Genomic DNA, 19,891 nt, shown 5'->3' on the forward strand with positions numbered 1-19,891 from the left:
ATTTCTCAAGAAAACATTCAATTTACTGTGCAGGTTATGATTCAGTATAGATGTTCAAGAGGAACATTGTTCCTGTTCAGGTTTGTCTTTAAATATCATTCAGCTACATTGCTGTTTATCAGATTGATGTTTCTCCACTTTAAACAATTTTAAGACAACCTCTGGCTGTGGAATTCTGGAAGTTAAAGTCCATGCCAATTTAAGTTGCTAAAGTTGAGAAACACTAGGCTGCTATAGGTGAAAGTCATTTCTGTAATAGGCTTTATGATTAATTACAGATATGATTCAACCATTGGCCAATCTTAACCCATTTCTGCCTGATTACTCACATCAAAGCAGAAACCAGTACAGGAAAACAAATGGAGTATAATTCTCAAGTCTCCAGATTTTCATGAAAGACATGGGATTGTTATTCTCCTGATCGGAGACAATGGAAAGAGATGTCTCATTTGCTCATTATTACAATGTTTTCACTCTCCGGAGTGCAAAAAACAGCACATTGGCCAAACCAAAGTCTGTTTTCTGAACTTCCGGTTTGCATGCTTGCTGTTTTTTTTCAGCATCCCAGGCTTCAGAGAGGCCTGGGGGGGGGGGAGAGGGAATTGTGCGCATGCAGGGGGAAGGGAATGGGTGTGGGCATGTGTATGCGTGCTAGTACATGCACACACACCCTTTTGGCATGTGAACCGAAAAAGATTCACCATCACTGCTCGAGATGCATCAGCTGGTTTTTTAGATCCATTCAAATAGGGAGTTTCAGAACATAGGTTTTCTTGGTAGATGATCTATGCAGGAAAATAGACAATGGATTTTCATATCAAACACAAATTATTTTGTGGTGCTATTTAGCAATAGCACCTAGACTTATATACCCCTTCACAGTGCTTTAGAACCCTCTCTAAGCAGTTTACAGTCAGCATATTTGCTCCCAATAATCTGAGTCATCATATTTATATGCTACACTGAGTCTCAAAAGGATATGGATATCTTAAGTTTTTTTGCTAACTGATTTGAAAAGAGCATTATCTTAAGATTCCAACTGGCAAAGATTAACATGCTACCAAATTTTGGGAGACATTCCACAAGAATAGTACACCAAAAGAACTGTTCCAGAGAATGATTTTGCCTCTGTAAAGCAGCACTTTATCATATACTTTTAAATGGATGCAGGCTATGTAAGGCACACAGATCACAGTGAAGAATCAATCAGATATGTAGTTGAAAGTCTGGTTTTTCATGATCTTCTGTGCATTTATTTTAACCCATGTATCTCTCTTCTGTATGCATATTTTGGCGAGTGGTCTGGCTCTAGAATTGGCTATATCTCTCGGAGAAGTAGAGTCGAAGCATTAACAAAGGACTAAATATTACCAGAGTTTTAAATAACACCTTAGCCCAAACTGCAGATTTCACTCATATATACGGTACATATACGTGTGTGTGTGTGTGTGTGTGTAGGTCTTGGCATATTTGGTTCTTTTCCCATGTAAAATTGATAGGATCTTGGTGACATTTCGACGAGGTCCCACTTGTCAACTTCAGGCTGGTTTGCCCTAGCACAAAGCCGAAAACGCCAGCCTGAAGATTCTATCAATATTATATTGGAAAAGATCCAAATACGCCAAGACTTACATATCTATATTTGTGAAAATCTATGAACATAAATATAAATACACCCCCCCCCCCAACATTTCACCACAGCTTGTCCACTTCCTATAAAAATGTAAGTAGAATTGTCCCTATCCCACCCCTCCGGCTCATTTGAATGTCCCAGATTAGTAGAATCAGTCAAGCTTTTTGCCTGCAGATATCAAGTACAGTACTGTTTATTTAGAGGTGCAAAATAATCTATCGGTTTGATTAATAATACTATTTAAAGGCTTTTTAAAAAGACATATTGAATTACCATATCTGTGCACATTTTATGCAGCCATGATTTTTCTTGAAATTCAAAATTAGTAACTCAAGGTAGTCTTTGACTGTGGCATTTCTAATGTGCAATTTTGTAACCTCCTAGTTTGCCTTTGCTTGCAATACTGCAATGCTATTATGCACTTGGTTCCTTAGCTTGCAAACAGCCATTAAGTGACAGTAATGCACTGTGGCAGGAATTGCTTACTTTTGAAATATCCACCGATTTTTTTTTTAAGCCTCCTCTAAGAGGGTTCTGAATCACATTCAGTTCTGCTTGTATGTTACAGTGGTGTGGCCTGTTAGATTTAAATTAGTTTAAGCAAATTGTGCTAAAATTTATACTGTAATTCATAAGTTTTAGAGAGCTGTTAGAACTCCTATAGAAATTTTGCTTTTAATTTGTGGATTTTTTTTTCAACATTTATTGAAACAGCTTTAAATAATTTTGAAGTGTTTTACTATGTAGTGAATTGAACCCAACAGTTTTGTTTTTGTTTTCTGATTTCAGTGAAAGAATTTCTAGCCAAAGCCAAAGAAGACTTTTTACGAAAATGGGAAAGTCCTGCTCAGGTAATGAAATAATTTAAAATCTCACTCATTATTTATTCTAATTTATGGCATTCAGGAATAGAGAAAATCTCTTTCATATGAATAATTTACTGAATAATATACTAATAAACTCCAAGAACAATGGATATTGTGCTAAATTATAACAGTTGTTGCCATTTCTTGTGTTTATTTTATATACACATCCTGAAGATGATTCTCAGTTTTGTTCACAATCCATGTTTGCTGTAAAACCTTCAAGCAAATAAACATTTTTGCTCATTAATATTTGTGCACATACATTGTGTGGTTAGATTTTTATTTTATTTCTAGGACATAGGGTTCCAATGTATTTATTCAAATTTAAACCTCTTTGCTTTCTTGCTTTCTTGAAGCAAGTCGATATATTTCAACTCTCTATCAAATACCATCCGCTAGATAAGTGAATAAGCATAGGTAAATATTTGGATCCTTAAACTCTTCATTGTGGTCCTACTAAAGTTTTCAGTTTGATGATGGCATAACAGTAGAAGCAACATCTGCCTCTGAAATGATGATCGTTAAATGTTTGCAGCAAAAGCAAAACTTTGCCACATTGCCAATTGAAGCATATATCTGTATTCCCTCCAGTATTAAGGGGCACAAATGAGGATAAAAATAAATCTTATTATTACAGCAAGAGACAGCCCACCACCCCCGCAGAAACTGATAATTAAAGCCAGATGGCCACATTTCTAAGAGAGTAATCTCTTTTCCACTGAGACCAAACAGGTCTTGGTAAAATATATAAAATTAGCACACTCTTCCAAGATAATGTCTTGTATGAGAGCAACTTCATTATACATCAGTCATTCCATTCAAAAGCAATAACTGAAATCCAGTGTCACTAAGAATCCAGTAGCCATGCATTCAGCATAGAATTTGAGGGCTGGACAGTAGGACCATTTCCAAAACAGCAGATCCAATATCCTCAACTGTGGCTCACCTTCCATTCTCCATCGTGAGTGGAGCCAGCATTCAGGATGGGTTGTCCTTGTTTACTCAGCGATGAGGACCAAGTCTGTATTTTTTTTTTTTGCGAGGATCCACCCCAGCTTCAACTCGGTCCTCAGCAGGACGGATGTGGTAAAACTTGCTTCCATCCCAATTGCTGATTTCACTGTTTGGATTCAACAAAAAGACCTGTAGTGTGAGTTTGGGCTTCTCGCTTCCCATCTCGAGAGCCCGAAGATTTGATGGAGCTTTGTCTCTGGTGGGCGTCGGGCTGTGCAGGGTTGGATCGACCTGAGCCGGTTTTTCAACTTCTCCTTGCCTTCGGCACATGAACAAAGAGGTCTTGGGCTCTGCTCTACTTGTAGTAGCGACCAGTTTTCCTCTTCAGCTGATAGCAGAATGGACTAATTTATTTTTGCAGAGCCTGAAGACCGTCAGAGCCTCACGTTTAGGTGATGTGGTCACAAGGGCATGCCACTCTCCAGCCGTTCCCTCGACCACCACACTGAGAGAGATATAGAGGATAAGGCCTGTCCTGGAAATTGTAAAAGCCTCTGGAGCCTAGAGCTCACCTTTAAAGTCACGCACCTCTCCACGACCATCGCCAAACCAATTTCCAATCACAATTGACTGTTTTGCATGCCAATCCCTCAGAGCTTGTTTGGGTAGGCATCAACAGATCTCTTTAACACTTGCTACCAAAACCATCATGTCCATTGGTATGGCCATGTGTAGCAGTCAGCTCAGCTTTTTCCAAGATGATGGAAGTGGCTCTTTCAAGTGGCAAGCCAGGTGGCAAATGACTTAAAAAGTCTAACAGGCCGATTCTGGAAGATGACCAGGGACAAGGGTCATCCTCACATCACTGCACCCTCTCTAATACTTCCAGGGCTGCAGAAAAAGCAGAGAATCTCAAAGACAGAGTCATGCAGAAGATCTGCAACAGATCCTCCAAGGGATCGTTGGCCCTCAACACAAATACTTCTTCACAGGGCCCAGAGAACTGTTCCAAGAGAGAAGGGGCAGATGACCACTTAGCCCTAGATGTTCCTGGTCTCCCCAGACTTAACTCAGAGCTCTGGGCTCCCACTGATCTGGGCTTAGCCCCCGGGCAACCTTTTGTGATGTTGGTCACAGCCCCAACCGATCAAACCACTAGGCCAACTACTAGGCTTTGGCACTCTCTGGATGTTAGGAGAGCTGTCTGGATATACATAGACAGGATTCCTTCCTTCCATAAGACAGAGGCTCTTCTGGTAGCCTTCTATCTACAATCTTTGGATCTCCGCATATCATCAGTGACCATTGCCGTTGGCTTTGCAGCACTATCGCCAAAGCGTTCAAGCTATGTTCTCTACTCCACCGCAGCCTACTCAACATGAAGTGCTGCCACCTCGCTGCCTGGGCCACTCAGACATTCTTGGAAGAAAGGTGCCGAGTGGCCACCTGGGCTTCACCTTCCAAATTTATTCGGCATTACAAGATTGACAAGTATGCATTGGGGGATGCCACCTTTGGGTGAAGGATGCTGTAGAGGGAGGTTGAGGAGGCCTCCTAGATGATTTCAGACTGTTCCCATCCAGGAGGACTTAGGTTTTGGTATGTCCCATCCTGAATGTTGGCTCCACCCACGATGAAGGGGCACTGGTCTTACATAATATGCCTCTTTTCATAGGGTGGAGCCAGCATTCATTCCGACCCATAGACAGTCTGGCTCTTTGGCCTCCTTGTGTGGCTCCTCCTTTGGACAGTGACTGTGGATAATTGGAGAGTGTCGACCGGATGAGAGTCTAAGATTCGAACATTGCCTCAGTTTTGCCACTTCAAGTCTAGTCTTTGTATTCATCAAAGCTGGGTCTTAGCAGGGCAGATCCTGGCAAAAAAAGACAGACTTTGTCCTCATCACTGAGTGGACGAGGATAACCCATCCTGAATGCTGGCTGCACCCTATGAGAAGAGGTGTATCAGGCGAGACCAACACTCCTTACCATCATATATCTTTCTGCCCATCACTGTTGAGGTAGTCCTGTCTACCTCCTCAATTCCCACCCTTTAAATCGCCTTATAGGCCAAGAACATAGTCTCCCACAACACACACACAAATTAAAGTTGTCAACCCATCCTGGCCCATAGGGAACTCAATCAGACCTGCTAAAACAGTTTGAGGCCTCAGGAAAGACAACCCTCTTTAGGCAAAAAAGAGCACCATTTATCATTTAATCAATATCTTTTGGATACAGGAGATAGAAATATTAGCTATTTCTGATTATGGTTCCCATTTGGAAACACAAGAACTGTTTTATAGTTCATTCATCTATTCATTCATCTCTTGTACTTGGGATATTTTATCTGTTTCTGAGTAATATTGGCTCTGAGAATAAGTTATTTACAATTTCAAATGCAAGGCTTTCTGTGCTACCCAAAGATTTGAGAGCTTAATGCTAGGATCTTCTAGAAGCATAACAGGTGTTCTGTTTCCCACGTTACCTTTTCTTTCCAGTAGACACAGGTGCTCCCCTGCTTAATACATTATATGTATACTTAATTTAATTAGTTAGTGTTATAATAACCTGTTAACACTTAGGATATTTTATCTGTTTTTATTACCATAGAATACTGCTGGGTTAGATGACTTCGAGAGGCTTAAAACACTTGGAACTGGATCATTTGGCAGAGTTATGTTGGTGAAACACAAATCTACAGAACAGTATTATGCCATGAAGATACTAGATAAACAAAAAGTTGGTATTTTTTATTACAGGTTACTTAATTCTGTATGTGCCAATATGTATATTTCCCTGCCAAGCTGTGGTACAAGCCTCATTGTATCTGGGTTGTTCACATGCTTCTTGAATGCTGTTTTGTGCACTAGTTCAGCTCAGTGCAAATCCTGCTAGTTTGCTTTGTGTTGCAAGAATGACATACCGACTGCTCTAGAGATATATAAAGCACATGCTGAGTGCTCTCTGTTGATTGTGTTTTACAGAGAGCATTGGTCAAGTGTCTTGTTCAGTTGTGGTTCAAATTACTGTTTGAAAAATGACTTACGTGAAGAGTTGAGATAAATCTGAACAAAAAATAATAGGTACACAGTGCAAATGGAAAAAATATGGTATTTTTTAAAATGAATCTTGAAGTTGTGCCTATTATTATTACAGCAGATACCTTACAATTATTAATATGTGCAGTGAACAGGCTGTACAGTTATGCGTATGAGTAATATCATTAAGTTATTATTTAATGGAAAAAATAGTATTATTCTGCAACATTTTGATCCCTAAAATAGTAACAGAGACATGTAATAGTTAAAGTCCTATTTTCATTTTGTAGTATTTAACGTTGGGATTTTTTTGTTGGTGAAAGGAATATAAAAGAGGATTTTGATATTTAGGGTCAATACTTTTTTATTATTTATTTATTTAGTTAGTTAGTTATTTAGTTAGTTAGTTTGTTTGTTTGTTTGTTTGTTTGTTTGTTTGTTTGTTTGTTTTTATGTCGCCCTTCTCCTTAGGCTCAGGGCGGCTTACAACATGTTAGCAATAGCACTTTTTAACAGAGCCAGCATATTACCCGCACAATCCGGGTCCTCATTTTACCCACCTTGGAAGGATGGAAGGCTGAGTCAACCTTGAGCTGGTGATGAGATTTGAACCGCTGACCTACAGATCTACAGTCAGCTTCAGTGGCCTGCAGTACAGCACTCTACCTGCTGCACCACCCCTGCTCTAATAATAATACTGTATGGTGCAATAATAACCATGGTGTAAATGTTAATAGGCTGTTACAGATCCCAGAAAAAAGATTAGACAAATCCAAATCTAGCCACTATGGAAACTCACTTTTACTCCAGTGTCAGTGTAGATATGCGAGGTAGGAGTGCCAGAACAGGGCATTGATCTGGACAATATAGCTCCTAAACAATGCTCAAGGTAGCACGTTGGTTGCAATATAATTTGTATTTTGAATCATTATTAAAAAGGAAAATGATAAAAGAATAAAAGAAGATGCTCTTTCTTTTCTGGCACCCACCCAGCACAGTTTGATCAAGATATTTGGTGGAATCAATGTTATATAGCATATCGGAAATAATAAATATTCAGAAAAAATATAACATTTAACAGTAAACTTTTGTGTAATTAGACAAACTGTGCATCTCATTTTAAAGCATCTGTGCTTAGACTGAATAATATTTGTGTAAGTCTCCCTTGTTTGTGTGTGTGTGTGTGTCTGTATTTTAACAAATGAATACTACTTGGTATAAGCATTTGAAAAGAAATCAGCTAGTTGATTAACTATTGTCAGATTGTGCAGCCAAATGCTAACATTTATCTATATTGACAACATGCTTTTTGTTTTTTGAATATTCTGCAGTTTTTCTATTCACTTAAATCTGAGCTCTCTCTTAAGAAAATTTTATTTTTAGATTGGACTTTAATGGAGTTTAATGTAGTTGGCAGCTACAAGTTAGAAGAGCTGGCATGCAGTGGCAACACTTTTACAAGCCAATTCCATTATGTTAATATATTGAAACAATGTAACTAAATGTTTCAGAATTTGTAATGTTTATGTCTTCAATTCCAGCTGCATTTGAAACTTAATTTTTCATTAATACTTCTGGACTATTAATTTTTTCAACCAGCAGTAATCAGCTAATTGATATCAGAATGGCACAGACAAATACTGTAGTTATGTCATAACATTGGATGCAACTGCATGTCATATCATTTCCACCCTAACATAAATGACAGTTGTTTAACTGACTTTCACATTTCATTTGCCGTAGAATAATTTTATTTCAGAAAAATATCCTTTTGTGATAAGTGCCAGTTTGGGGTAGTTTTTTTAGCTAAGGTACCAAGTTAGAAACTGGGAGACCATGAGTTCTAATCCTGGCTTATCAGACAAATCCAGTTGGGTGACTTTGGGCCAGACACTCTTTCTGAGCCTTAGGAAGGAGGCAGTGGCAAACCACTTCCAAAATCTGCCAAAAAAACTGCAGGGATTTGTCCAGGTAGCCTCCAGAAATCAACACTGACTTGAGGGCAGAAAATAAATATGTCTCTGTAATCCATGTTATAAAAACATGGAAGAAAATGAGTATGATAGCTGTTAAAGTTAAATGTAAATTTCAGCAAAGGAATAATTGTAAAACTGTAACAAAATCAAGATGTCATTTAGCATTCATGGGATGCAGGACTTCCAGACACTGCTTATCTTGTCTAGTCTGAATCAGGCTCTCTTCCTACGTCAGATGCTATTTGCTCGTGTAATTAGCATTAGAGTTGAAATTATTCTTTGTGTGGGTATTTTCCAGTGATTCAGATTCTAACCAAGGCCCCAAAAATTATCATTATCATCATCTTCGCCATCTAGTCTTTCTCCTTGAAGACATTCCCTTAATAAAATGTTACAGTTTAATTAAGAGAGTAATATGAAATACAGTGATACCTTGTCTTACAAACTGAATTGGTTCCGGGATGAGGTTCTTAAGGTGAAAAGTTTGTAAGACGAAACAAGGTTTCCCATAGGAATCAATGGAAAAGCGATTAATGTGTGCAAGCCCAAAATTCACCCCTTTTGCCAGCCGAAGCACCCATTTTTGCACTGCTGGGATTCCCCTGAGGCTCTCCTCCATGGGAAACCCCACCTCCAGACTTCTGTGTTTTTGCAATGCTGCAGGGGAATCCCAGCAAGGGAATCCCAGCATTGCAAAAATGAGCGCTTCGCTGGCAACAGAAGTCCGGAGATGGTGTTTCCCAGTGAAGGGAGCATCAGTGAAATCGCAGCATCACAAAAACACCGAAGTCCTCGAAACCCCACCTCCGGACCTCTGTGTTTTTGCGATGCTGCAATTTAACTGAGGGTCCCATCACTGGGAAACCCCACCTCCGGACTTCCGTTGCAAGCAACGCGTCCATTTTTGCGCTGCTGGGATTCCCCTGCAGCATCACAAAAACATGGAAGTCCGGAGGTGGGGTTTCCCATGGAGGGGAGCCTCAGGGGAATCTCAGCAGCGCAAAAATTGGTGCTTTGCTGGCAATGGAAGTCCGGAGGCGGGGCATCCCAGCGACGGCGGTGGGTTTGTAAGGTGAAAATAGTTTGTAAGGAGAGGCAAAAAAATCTTAAACACCGGGTTTGTATCTCGAAAAGTTTGTAGGATGAGGCGTTTGTAAGATGAGGTATCACTGTACATCATTTTTTGTAAGTTCTTTGTGGGTGTGGCTTTTTATTTTATTTTAGATGATATGCATGAAATGAACTTTCTAAACTCTCACTGTAACTTGTTGCAAGCATTCTAAAAACTTAGTTGTTCAGATTACTTGATATACAGTATAGCTTATATACAATATACTCTGAACCCAAAGATGAAATACACACAGTCCTTTATTCATTAAGCCAGAGGTCTCCAACCTTTTTGGTACCAGGGACCGGTTTCACTGAAGACAACTTTTGCACAGAGTGTAGGAGTGGTTGGTTTGGGTCTTTTGCTCACTCACCCACCACTCATCTACAGCTGGGGAGCTCAGTTGCTAGCATGCCACGGAATGGTACTAGTCCATGGCCCAGTGATTGAGGATCTCTGCTTTAAGTCACTTATAAAATGCAAACTGATTTTACAACGGATCTTTTCCCTATTTTTAACTAAATGTTTTGTTTTGAATTCTTTCTAAAATGGACTTTTTTCTTAGGTGGTTAAACTGAAGCAAATAGAACACACGTTGAATGAAAAAAGAATATTACAAGCAGTGAACTTTCCTTTTCTTGTAAGACTGGAGTATTCTTTTAAGGTAATTGGATTAGAAAGTAACACTAGTTATTTTTTTCTAGCATAATTTGCCTTGTAGTGCCCAGTGAGTGCCCCCTTTTTCATAGAAGTTTATTTCCCAAATAAGACCAGTCCAAAAATCACTGAAGATGTTCACTTGTTAAAATTACATATTAGATGCTTTACTGATTTAATATAATTGCAAGTTTTACAGATTGAACAAGTCAGTTGAATAAAATACACTCCTTCTTTGATCATATTCATACATCACTGTTTAAATAAAAACTATGGGCTTTGTAAACCAGAATGTGGAAAAGTAATGTACTGTTGCATCTGTCTGTTTAGCTAGATGTCCAAATCTGGAATCAGTTACCGGTTTTTTTGGAGTATAAGATGCACCAGAGTATAAGATACACCTCGATTTTAGAGGAAGAAAACAAGGGGGAAAGTATTCTGAACCAAATGGTGTAGTAATGTATTCTCTAATAAAATATCTGTGTAGCAGAATACTTTTTACTTTTTACAAACTTCAAACTTGACAAGTCATAAACTTGTCAAGTTTGAAGACCGTTGAACCCCTAACTCTAACCCAGGGGTCTTCAAACTTGACAGCTTTAAGACTAGTGGATTTCAACTCCCAGAATTCCTTCTCCAGTCATGCTACATGGGGTAAATAGAAGGGAAAAATACCTGTTTTCACAAAAATGGGTCATTTTTTGTCTGTTTTCTTGCAACAATGGTGTGGACAATGGGTATGGGAAGCCTGCAGAAAGCTCTTGTGTGCTGGGGGATGACAAAAATGCCCCCATTTTTTTGGAAAAATTGGGCCATTTTTTAACAAAAATGGGAGCATTTCTTGCCTACTCCCAGTCCCCAGGAGCTCTCTGCAGGTTTCCAAGACCTCCTGTACACCCCATTTTTGCAAAAAATGGGATGTGGGGGCAGAGATTCAGGAGGCCAAAAATGTCTGTATTTGGTGTATAAGATGCACCAACATTTCCACTATCTATTAGGGCGGGAAAGGTGTGTCTTATACTCCAAAAATGTGCTAATAAACTAGTTCCTATAAATTAATGGCATTCATTAGCTTAATATTTGTTTATAATCCATTTAGATATTTTTAAATTGGGTTAAGATTAAATACAGTCTATTAACACCAAAACCTGTTGTCCTCTTACTATTTGTCTTGTTTCAAGTAGTAATAGGACAACAGGTGTGGTGTTAATAGAGCTAGTTAATGGAGCCAGTTTGATGTAGTGGTTAATGCACCAGGCTAGAAACCAGGAGGTGCGAGTTCTAGCTCTGCTTAGCCATGAAAGCCAACTGGGTGACCTTGAGCCAGCCACACACAAACAGTCCAACAGTCCAATTCACATCACAGGGTTAGTGTTTGGGTGTAATAATAAGAAGAGGCTGTTTTGTATATATTCACTGCTTTGAGATATTTGTAAAAATAATGAAGGCAGGATAGAAATAAAAATAATAGAAGTAGTAACCCTGTTTTCCCAAAATAAGGCATCTCCTGATAATAAGCCGGGCTTTTGAGTGTATGGAAATAAGGGCAAGTGTTTATTTCAGGGTTTAAAAATATATAAATAGGGTCTTATTTTCGGGGAAACTTGTTTGGAAATAATAGAAAGCATAAATGGCCCTGACAGTGGTATAGGAAGAAAGGAGAATATACCCCATGGCTTATTTAAAAGAAATCTGTTCTAAAATCCATCACCATGGATTCTGCTGTGGCATGGAGAATAACATTTTAGTGGAATCTATTAACAATTGGCTTAGTTTTTTTTTTAATGGAATGATTTCCATTGCATATAGTTATAAAAGAAAGAATGACAACAGGAAAAAAAATTTCCAGCCATACGTTTAAGTGTAACTGTATATAAATTAAAATTACATACAGGTAGTCTTCACTTAACAACAGTAGTTAAAACAAGAATTTCCATCACTAAGCACTGCGGTCATAAAGCACAACATCACATGATCACGATGCCAAAACTTCCAGCTGTCATCATTAAGTGAACCCCGCCCTGTTGTTAACCATGATGCCATGTGGCTGCCATTTTTGAACACCTGTCAGCTTCTGCATTGAGTTTGTCTTTGGAAGCCAGCAGGAAATGTCCCAAATATCAATCTCATGACCAGAGACATCAAAATTGCAAGTCAGTTGCCAGCAATCACAGTCATGGGCACTATGATAGCCAGAGTTATGAGGACCAATTGTAAATACCACTCATTCAGCACCATTCATAGTTACTGAATGAGTTGTTATTAAATGAGGACTATCTGTCTTATCAGTAGTTGTGTACAAAAACTGTATATGATAACATTGTTGTGAGGAAAAATCCATTAAGCTTTTATATGTATAGTATTTTTCCCCAAAATTGTAGAATATTTCCCATGCACACATACTACTGCCATTATTGCTCCTTGTGTTCTTCTGTTGAGAGTAATGGAGTAAGGCTGGTCAATTTTCATTCAGCCAGATATTCTTTGTTTAACCCGCTGTTACCCTCCCCCACATTCAGTGTTCAGGAACATTGAGTGCTTAAATAAATGTTCTGTTTGTTTGCCAGAAATATATTTGGATCTTTGAAAGTGTATCTACAATTTCAATTAACAATGCTTCTCTATATTTTAGGACAATTCCAATTTATATATGGTTATGGAATATGTTCCTGGAGGGGAAATGTTCTCACATTTAAGAAGAATTGGAAGGTTCAGGTAAGAATAAACAAATAAGTTATTTGGGAAAATGTATGTTGTCGTTCCTAAGTGATTTCTATATGTGAAAAGATGTACTTCACTTAGCCTAAACTTGAAAATTTTCTGAAATTGTTTTGAAAAACAAGTTCTGATTTAGCATGTGTACAATAGTTTTATATATTGACATACATAGGAACTGATCCAGTCCTTCCTTTACTGACCACTCATTCTACAACTGTTTGAAGTTATGATGTATTAAAAAAATAACTTTATAACCAATTGACAACCATTTATTACATTGGCAGCTTCCCTTAGTCTTGTGATCAATAAAAGGGTCTGATCTTTTTTTTTTATTACCTTTCCTCTCTTGCATAGTGGAGAGATTGCAGAAGAGATTAGGAGAAAGTAAAATAGTACACAGTTGAGAAAACACATAGAAAGCAAAGCAATGTGTTAGCCCTGGAAGCTGCTTGGCAAACAGCCGCTGTAATTCCCATTGTGTTCCTGCTTATTCTTTTTTGATCCAGGGCTTCTTGTGACACGGTGCCCTACTAGGGGAAATGTGGCCATCCTCCGAAACCAGATGGTGCTAGCTAGAGAGAAAGACAGCTCTGCAGCCACTTAGCAAATCCTGGTTCCTTTGCAGTCCCCTCCTTTCAGTCAGTCAAACTTTGGTAGCAGCAACCACGAGGAAACCTTCTGGTACAATCCAAGGGCAGTTGGTAAACTGCCTGCAGACAGTTTCTCTTTATAAGCACGGTGGGGCAGAGACTTGAGACGTGGAACATCAAATGTGGCTGAGAAGGTGTCCCTTTCAGATAGGCCCTTTCAGATCCAGGGCCAGCCAGGAAGAGATGCACAGGAATTGATGGTCTCTACAATGGCCAAACAAATTCTGGATAGGAGTAGAATGTTTTTAATGTTAGATTTGCTACACTGTCACTATTTTGTTGTAAGCCGCCCCGAGTCTGCAGAGAGGGGCGGCATACAAGTCTAATAAATTACATTAAATTAAATTAATAGCAGATGAGGAAAGCCACCTCACCACAGTGCTCCAGTTGGGGGCTGCATGCAACAAGCCCTCAGAGAACTACTGTCCTTCACTTCCTCCTCTCTACCTTCCAACACTCATATTGGACTAGTATGCACAAATTGGAAGCCTCCATCTCCCCATGCCAATTCCCTCCTGTCCAAACACATCACCCCTGCCTGAATCTGCAAAGCAAGTTTCATTCCTCCCAAATGAACCAGACAGGAAACAAAACTAGATTAATTCTATATTATTTAAGGCTACACTAACAGAATCTTTTAAGTTTGAAAGTACAAACTTTCATTGCTACTTTTAATTGTTTGATTAATTAGTGTGAGCTCTTCCTAAGTTTTCTTTCTCTGACTAAACCATTGAGGGCTCCTGCCTGTCTTATTTTACTGGGCAGCATCTATTTCCCTCTAACCCCAAAGTCACACTCCATTACAAAAAGATGGAGGAAATATCATCTACCTCCACCCCACCCTTTCGATGCTCAGGTTCTTCTATGCCTTCCTACCCACCCATCCCAACATGACCACCACAGCCTCTCTTCCCTTCTTGCATATCAGAAAAGAAGTTTCCCACCAAGCAATTTCTGTAGATTTCTCCTAGTTGAGCTCTCCTCCCTTGCAGAGCAGAGAGATTTGAAACGATTGGAATTAGAAATTAGTACAGTAAGCAGCAACAGTGAGAACAACTGTTTTCAGCTTTTGCTGTGATTACTCTCCTTTGATCCCTTTCTCACCAAATGCAAAAATTAATCCTTTTTTATTAATTATCTAGCCTGGGGTGAGCAATCCAAGGGGTGGGAGACTGGCTAGGAGGCAAAGAAAAGCAGAAGGCATGAAACTGAATACTCTTGTCAGTTTAGAGCTGGAAAACAAAGTTATGGCCATATGATTTGTGATTTAGCAATTTCATAGTGACTGAGTTGTTAATCCCAATTGTGTTTGCTAAATAAGGACAACCTGTATTATATACGGTATGTATTTTTGAATTCATTTTGCAATCATTGTAGAAGAGGATATACATTTTCTGATATATTTCTACCAGTTCATAGATTTTTGTATGAGTATCATCTACTGTATTTGAAAGATAATGACGGTACTTCTGAGTAAAAGTACTAGTTTTAACAAGTTAATATTTTCATTGATTACAGTGAACCACATGCAAGATTTTATGCAGCTCAGATAGTACTAACATTTGAGTACCTCCATTCATTAGACCTCATCTACAGAGATCTAAAACCTGAAAATCTTTTAATTGATCAACAAGGATATATTCAGGTATGATATAAAGGTTTATAGATATGAATAGTTTGTTATCTATAGCAAGACGTGGTAAATACTTAAAAGAGTATTTTGTAAGGAAATCAGTTTTTTACAAATCAGTTTAATCAATTAAAATATATTTTGGAGAAAACAGGAGAAAAATAGAGGATGAATTTGATCCAAATTGGTAGCTTTTTCCAATTGGGGCAATATTTTCAGTTTTATTCTTTCAGCATTCAAGTGATGCAGGCACAAAAACCTTATATAATTGAAAACCTTCAGCTTATGTTTGCCGTACTATTTTTCAGTGCTAGGGAAAAGTAGGTGTGTCAATAACCTTTTTCATCTTTTTATAACACTCCCACCCCCCAAAAAATACAAGGGTCAGCCAGAAAGTAATGCACCACGTTTTTTTCTTCAATAATTATTTATTGAACACAATGAGACTTACACACAAGAAAGAATGATGTTCCTTCTACATCCCTATTTATCTACATAATCTCCGCCCCGTTCTATGGCCTTCCTCCAACGAGACACAAAGGCATGTATGCCCTGTCAGTACCACTCCTTGTTTTGGTCACGAAGCCATTTTTGCACTGTGCGAATCACCTCTTCATCATCTTCAAAATGTCTTCTGCGAATGGCATCCATTCAGATCCATGCAGATTCTCCATAAACTGTACACAAACATTTGTGAATGTTCCCAACAGTTTGTTTCTCTGCAGTGAGAAATTCAATGACGACACACTTATTGTAACGTACATCACTTACAGATGCCATTTCAAAACACTGCTGCAGCTATCCTATCTGTCTGAAGAAATGCAAAATTTACACATGCACTCCTGTATATCTAAAGTTTTACATTCTTACCATTACTGTAGCCACCGTTCCCTGTAAGCTGCGCGTGTGCGCGCGCGCTCCAAAATACCCCCGCGCGCACCTTTTTCCTTGGGCGCGCAGTCCCCATCGCCCTGCCAGCCCGCGGGGGGGGCGGGGGGGGCGGGCGGGGAGGCGCGGGCAGTAGAAGGGAGCCGTGGCCACACCTGCCTCTCCATGGTGCCTCCGGCCCCCTCGCGCTCCTGGCCTATCGGCCCTGCCCCCCACCCGCCCGGCCTCTCTTTCTCCTCCACTGCAAGAGAGGGGGGAGGGGCAGGCGTTTTCCGGAGGCTGGCGGGCGCACGGGCCGGCGCGCGCTCTTCCCATCTCCCTGCCTGCGCGCCTGCCCGGAACATTCAAAGTAAGAGCGAAGGGTTTTCTTATTTTGAATGTTCCGGGCGGGTGGGCTGGCAGGGAGATTTGGGGAGCGCGCGCCGGCTGCCCCCCGAACACCTGGCCGCCCGCCGCTCACTGCCCGCTCCGCCTCTCTTTCTCCTCCGCTGCAACACGGCGCCCGGCCACGCTCCTCCTCCCGGGAGCCCAGCAGAGCCGCACGGAGGCGAAGACATGGCGCCCGGCCGACTTTTGGAGCCGTTTTGTTTTCGGCCGGGCGGAGGCGGCGGGCGGAGGCGAAGACATGGTGCCCGGCCACGCTCCGCCTCCCGGGAGCCCAGCTGAAAACAAAACGGCTCCAAAAGTCGACCGGGCTCCCGAGAGGCGGAGCTTCGCCGGGCGCCGTGTCTTCGCCTCTGCGCGCGGCCGCCGCCCGGCCGAAAACAAAACGGCTCCAAAAGTCGGCCGGGCGCCATGTCTTCGCCTCCGTGCGGCTCTGCTGGGCTCCCGGGAGGAGGAGCGTGGCCGGGCGCCATGTTGCAGCGGAGGAGAAAGAGAGGCGGAGCGGGCAGCGAGCGGCGGGCGGGCGGGTGGGCGGCCAGGTGTTCGGGGGGCAGCCGGCGCGCGCTCCCCAAATCTCCCTGCCAGCCCACCCGCCCGGAACATTCAAAATAAGAAAACCCTTCGCTCTTACTTTGAATGTTCCGGGAGGGCACGCAGGCAGGGAGATGGGAAGAGTGCGCACCGGCCCGCGCGCCCGCCAGCCTCCGGAGAACGCCTGCCCCTCCCCCCTCTCTTGCAGTGGAGGAGAAAGAGAGGCCGGGCGGGTGGGGGGCAGGGCCGAGAGGCCAGGAGCGCGAGGGGGCCGGAGGCATAGTAAAGCATGGGTATTCATCTAGTATGTTATATTTTAGTTTACTTTTTCAGCTTACTATGGCATCTTCCTATACTTTAACCAATAATTTAAAATAACATGAAGGGCATTTATGTTATTTAGCACTCAATGAATATACAGTGGTACCTCGTGATACGAACCCCTCGTGATACGAAGATCTCGAGATACGAACCCAGGGTTCGGAAATTTTTTGCCTCTTGTTACGAACTTTTTCCGGCTTACGAACCGGGTGTCGCCCGGCTGTAACCTTCTGAAACAGCCGGGCACTTCTCCGCGGCCTCCGGAACCCGAACCTGAACTTTTGCTGAATTTCCGGGTTCGGTGTTCAGGAGAATGCCGAGAAGCCCCCCGTCTGTTTCAGAAGTTGACAGCCGGGCGGCAGCGCTTCTCGACGGCCTCCCAAATCCGAACCCGAAAAGTTCTGAAACAGCCGGGCGCTTCTCTGCGGCCTCCAGAACCCGAACTTTTGCTGAATTTCCGGGTTCGGCATTTGGGAAAACGCCGAGAAGTCCCCTGGCTGTTTTAAAAGGTGACAGCCGGGCGCCGCCACCCAGCAGAGCGCCTTTTTGCAATCTGCGGTGGGTTCGTAAGCCGAAAAAAGTTCGTATGAAGAGGCAAAAAATTTCCCATCTCCCTGCCTGCGCGCCCGCCCGGAACATTCAAAGTAAGAGCGAAGGGTTTTCTTATTTTGAATGTTCCGGGCGGGTGGGCTGGCAGGGAGATTTGGGGAGCGCGCGCCGGCTGCCCCCCGAACACCTGGCCGCCCGCCGCTCGCTGCCCGCTCCGCCTCTCTTTCTCCTCCGCTGCAACACGGCGCCCGGCCACGCTCCTCCTCCCGGGAGCCCAGCAGAGCCGCACGGAGGCGAAGACACGGCGCCCGGCCGACTTTTGGAGCCGTTTTGTTTTCGGCCGGGCGGCGGCCGCGCGCAGAGGCGAAGACACGGCGCCCGGCCACGCTCCGCCTCCCGGGAGCCCAGCTGAAAACAAAACGGCTCCAAAAGTCGGCCGGGCTCCCGAGAGGCGGAGCTTGGCTGGGCGCCGTGTCTTCGCCTCCGCGCGCCGCCTCCGCCCGGCCGAAAACAAAACGGCTCCAAAAGTCGGCCGGGCTCCCGGGAGGCGGTGCGCGGCTGCTTCCTCTTCACTGCAGAGCCGCCGGGCAGAGGCGAAGACAACGGCGCCCTACACTCTCTCCATCTCTGTCTCTCTCTCTCTTTTTCTCTCTGTTGCCGGCGTGGTGAACGAGAGAGAAAGAGAGAGAGAGAAAGGAGGGGAGAGAGAATGAGAAAGAAAGCGAGAAAGCAAGCAAGAGAGAAAGACAGGGAAAGAAAGCAAGAGAGAGAGAAAGAGAGGGGGGAAGGAGGGGGAGGGAAAGACATAGAGGGAGGGAAGGAGGGAGAGAGAAAGAACAAAAAAGAGAGGAAGGAAGGAAGAGAGAAAGGAAGAGGGATGGAGAGAGAGGGAATGAATGATGAAGGAAGGGAGAGAAAGGGGGAGGGAGAGATAGAAAGGAGGGAGAAGGGGTAGTTAGGGAGAGGGAAAAGGAAGGGCTTGGAGAAGGGGAAAGAAAGATAGAAAGGAAAGAGGGAGGGAGAGATAGAAAGGAAAGTGGGAGGGAGGAAAGAGGGAGGAAGACATAGAAAGGATAGAATTATGGATGCAAGAACTTGCTCATGTGTGATAGCGCACGCCCACACTTACTTACTTACTTACTTACTTACTTACTTACTTACTTACTTACTTACTTACTTACTTACTTATTTACTTACTTACTTACTTACTTTATTTATTTATACTTATATGCCGCCCAGTGCCAAAGGGACTGCCGCTCAGACACTATACTTTTCCGCTCACCCCCAAAAAAAATTAGAGGGAACACTGACTGTAGCCTGATCGTGGGGGGTGGTGGTGTTGCATTGCCTTCTGGACGACCCTTATATTCAGCCAAATATTTTGGGACTCCAAAACTGATTCCCCAGCCCTGGAAAAACTCCCTGCTTGTTAAAATCAAAAGCTTAATGATCTTATAGACATTACATATTGTTGAATATAGCATATCTGAGGTTTATACTTTGGGGTTAATTCTTACTTTTAATACTTCTATGAATGAATTGGTTACCTATCATGACTTGTTTGATTAAAAAGATACATCTAAAATTACTATTCTTTTGTTTCCATTATGACATACAAACTACCCCTCTGTTTATTGATACGTATGGGCCATATTTTTTCAGACTATGAAATGCACAGGTGTATAAGACACACCACGATTTGAAAAAGATAAGTAAGAAAAAAAGTTTTTGTCCTCCCCAGCCCACAGGAGCCATCTGCAGACCTTCAAAATCTTCTGCATACCCTGTTTTTTGCAAAAAGTGGCCTGTTTTTCACAAAAATGGCCTTTTTGCCTTCCCCCAACCTCCAGGAACACTCTGCAGGCCTTCCAAACACTCTGCGCACCCTGTTTTTGCAAGAAGAGATCCATTTTTCATCCGTATTTCCAAAAAAATAGGGCACCCAGAGGGTTTGGGAAGCCTGCAGAGTGTGGCTGGGGAAAGACA

The 19,891-nt window shown here is 42.1% G+C and overlaps 1 protein-coding gene across 2 annotated transcripts in view; it reads left to right on the forward strand.

Annotated features, from left to right (window-relative positions):
• The window catches only part of PRKACB (protein kinase cAMP-activated catalytic subunit beta), a 90,568-nt gene that overhangs the window by 57,846 nt on the left and 12,831 nt on the right, over window positions 1-19,891 (forward strand). For both annotated transcript variants that reach the window (XM_070746266.1, XM_070746267.1), the window contains exons 2-6: window positions 2,423-2,484; window positions 6,066-6,194; window positions 10,143-10,241; window positions 12,867-12,949; window positions 15,121-15,247. In XM_070746266.1, coding sequence (XP_070602367.1) covers window positions 2,423-2,484; window positions 6,066-6,194; window positions 10,143-10,241; window positions 12,867-12,949; window positions 15,121-15,247 — 500 coding nt within the window. The remainder of the gene's footprint in view (window positions 1-2,422; window positions 2,485-6,065; window positions 6,195-10,142; window positions 10,242-12,866; window positions 12,950-15,120; window positions 15,248-19,891) is intronic.

Source organism: Erythrolamprus reginae, chromosome 3 (genome assembly GCF_031021105.1).
Source record: "Erythrolamprus reginae isolate rEryReg1 chromosome 3, rEryReg1.hap1, whole genome shotgun sequence".
Taxonomy (NCBI): domain Eukaryota; kingdom Metazoa; phylum Chordata; class Lepidosauria; order Squamata; family Dipsadidae; genus Erythrolamprus; species Erythrolamprus reginae.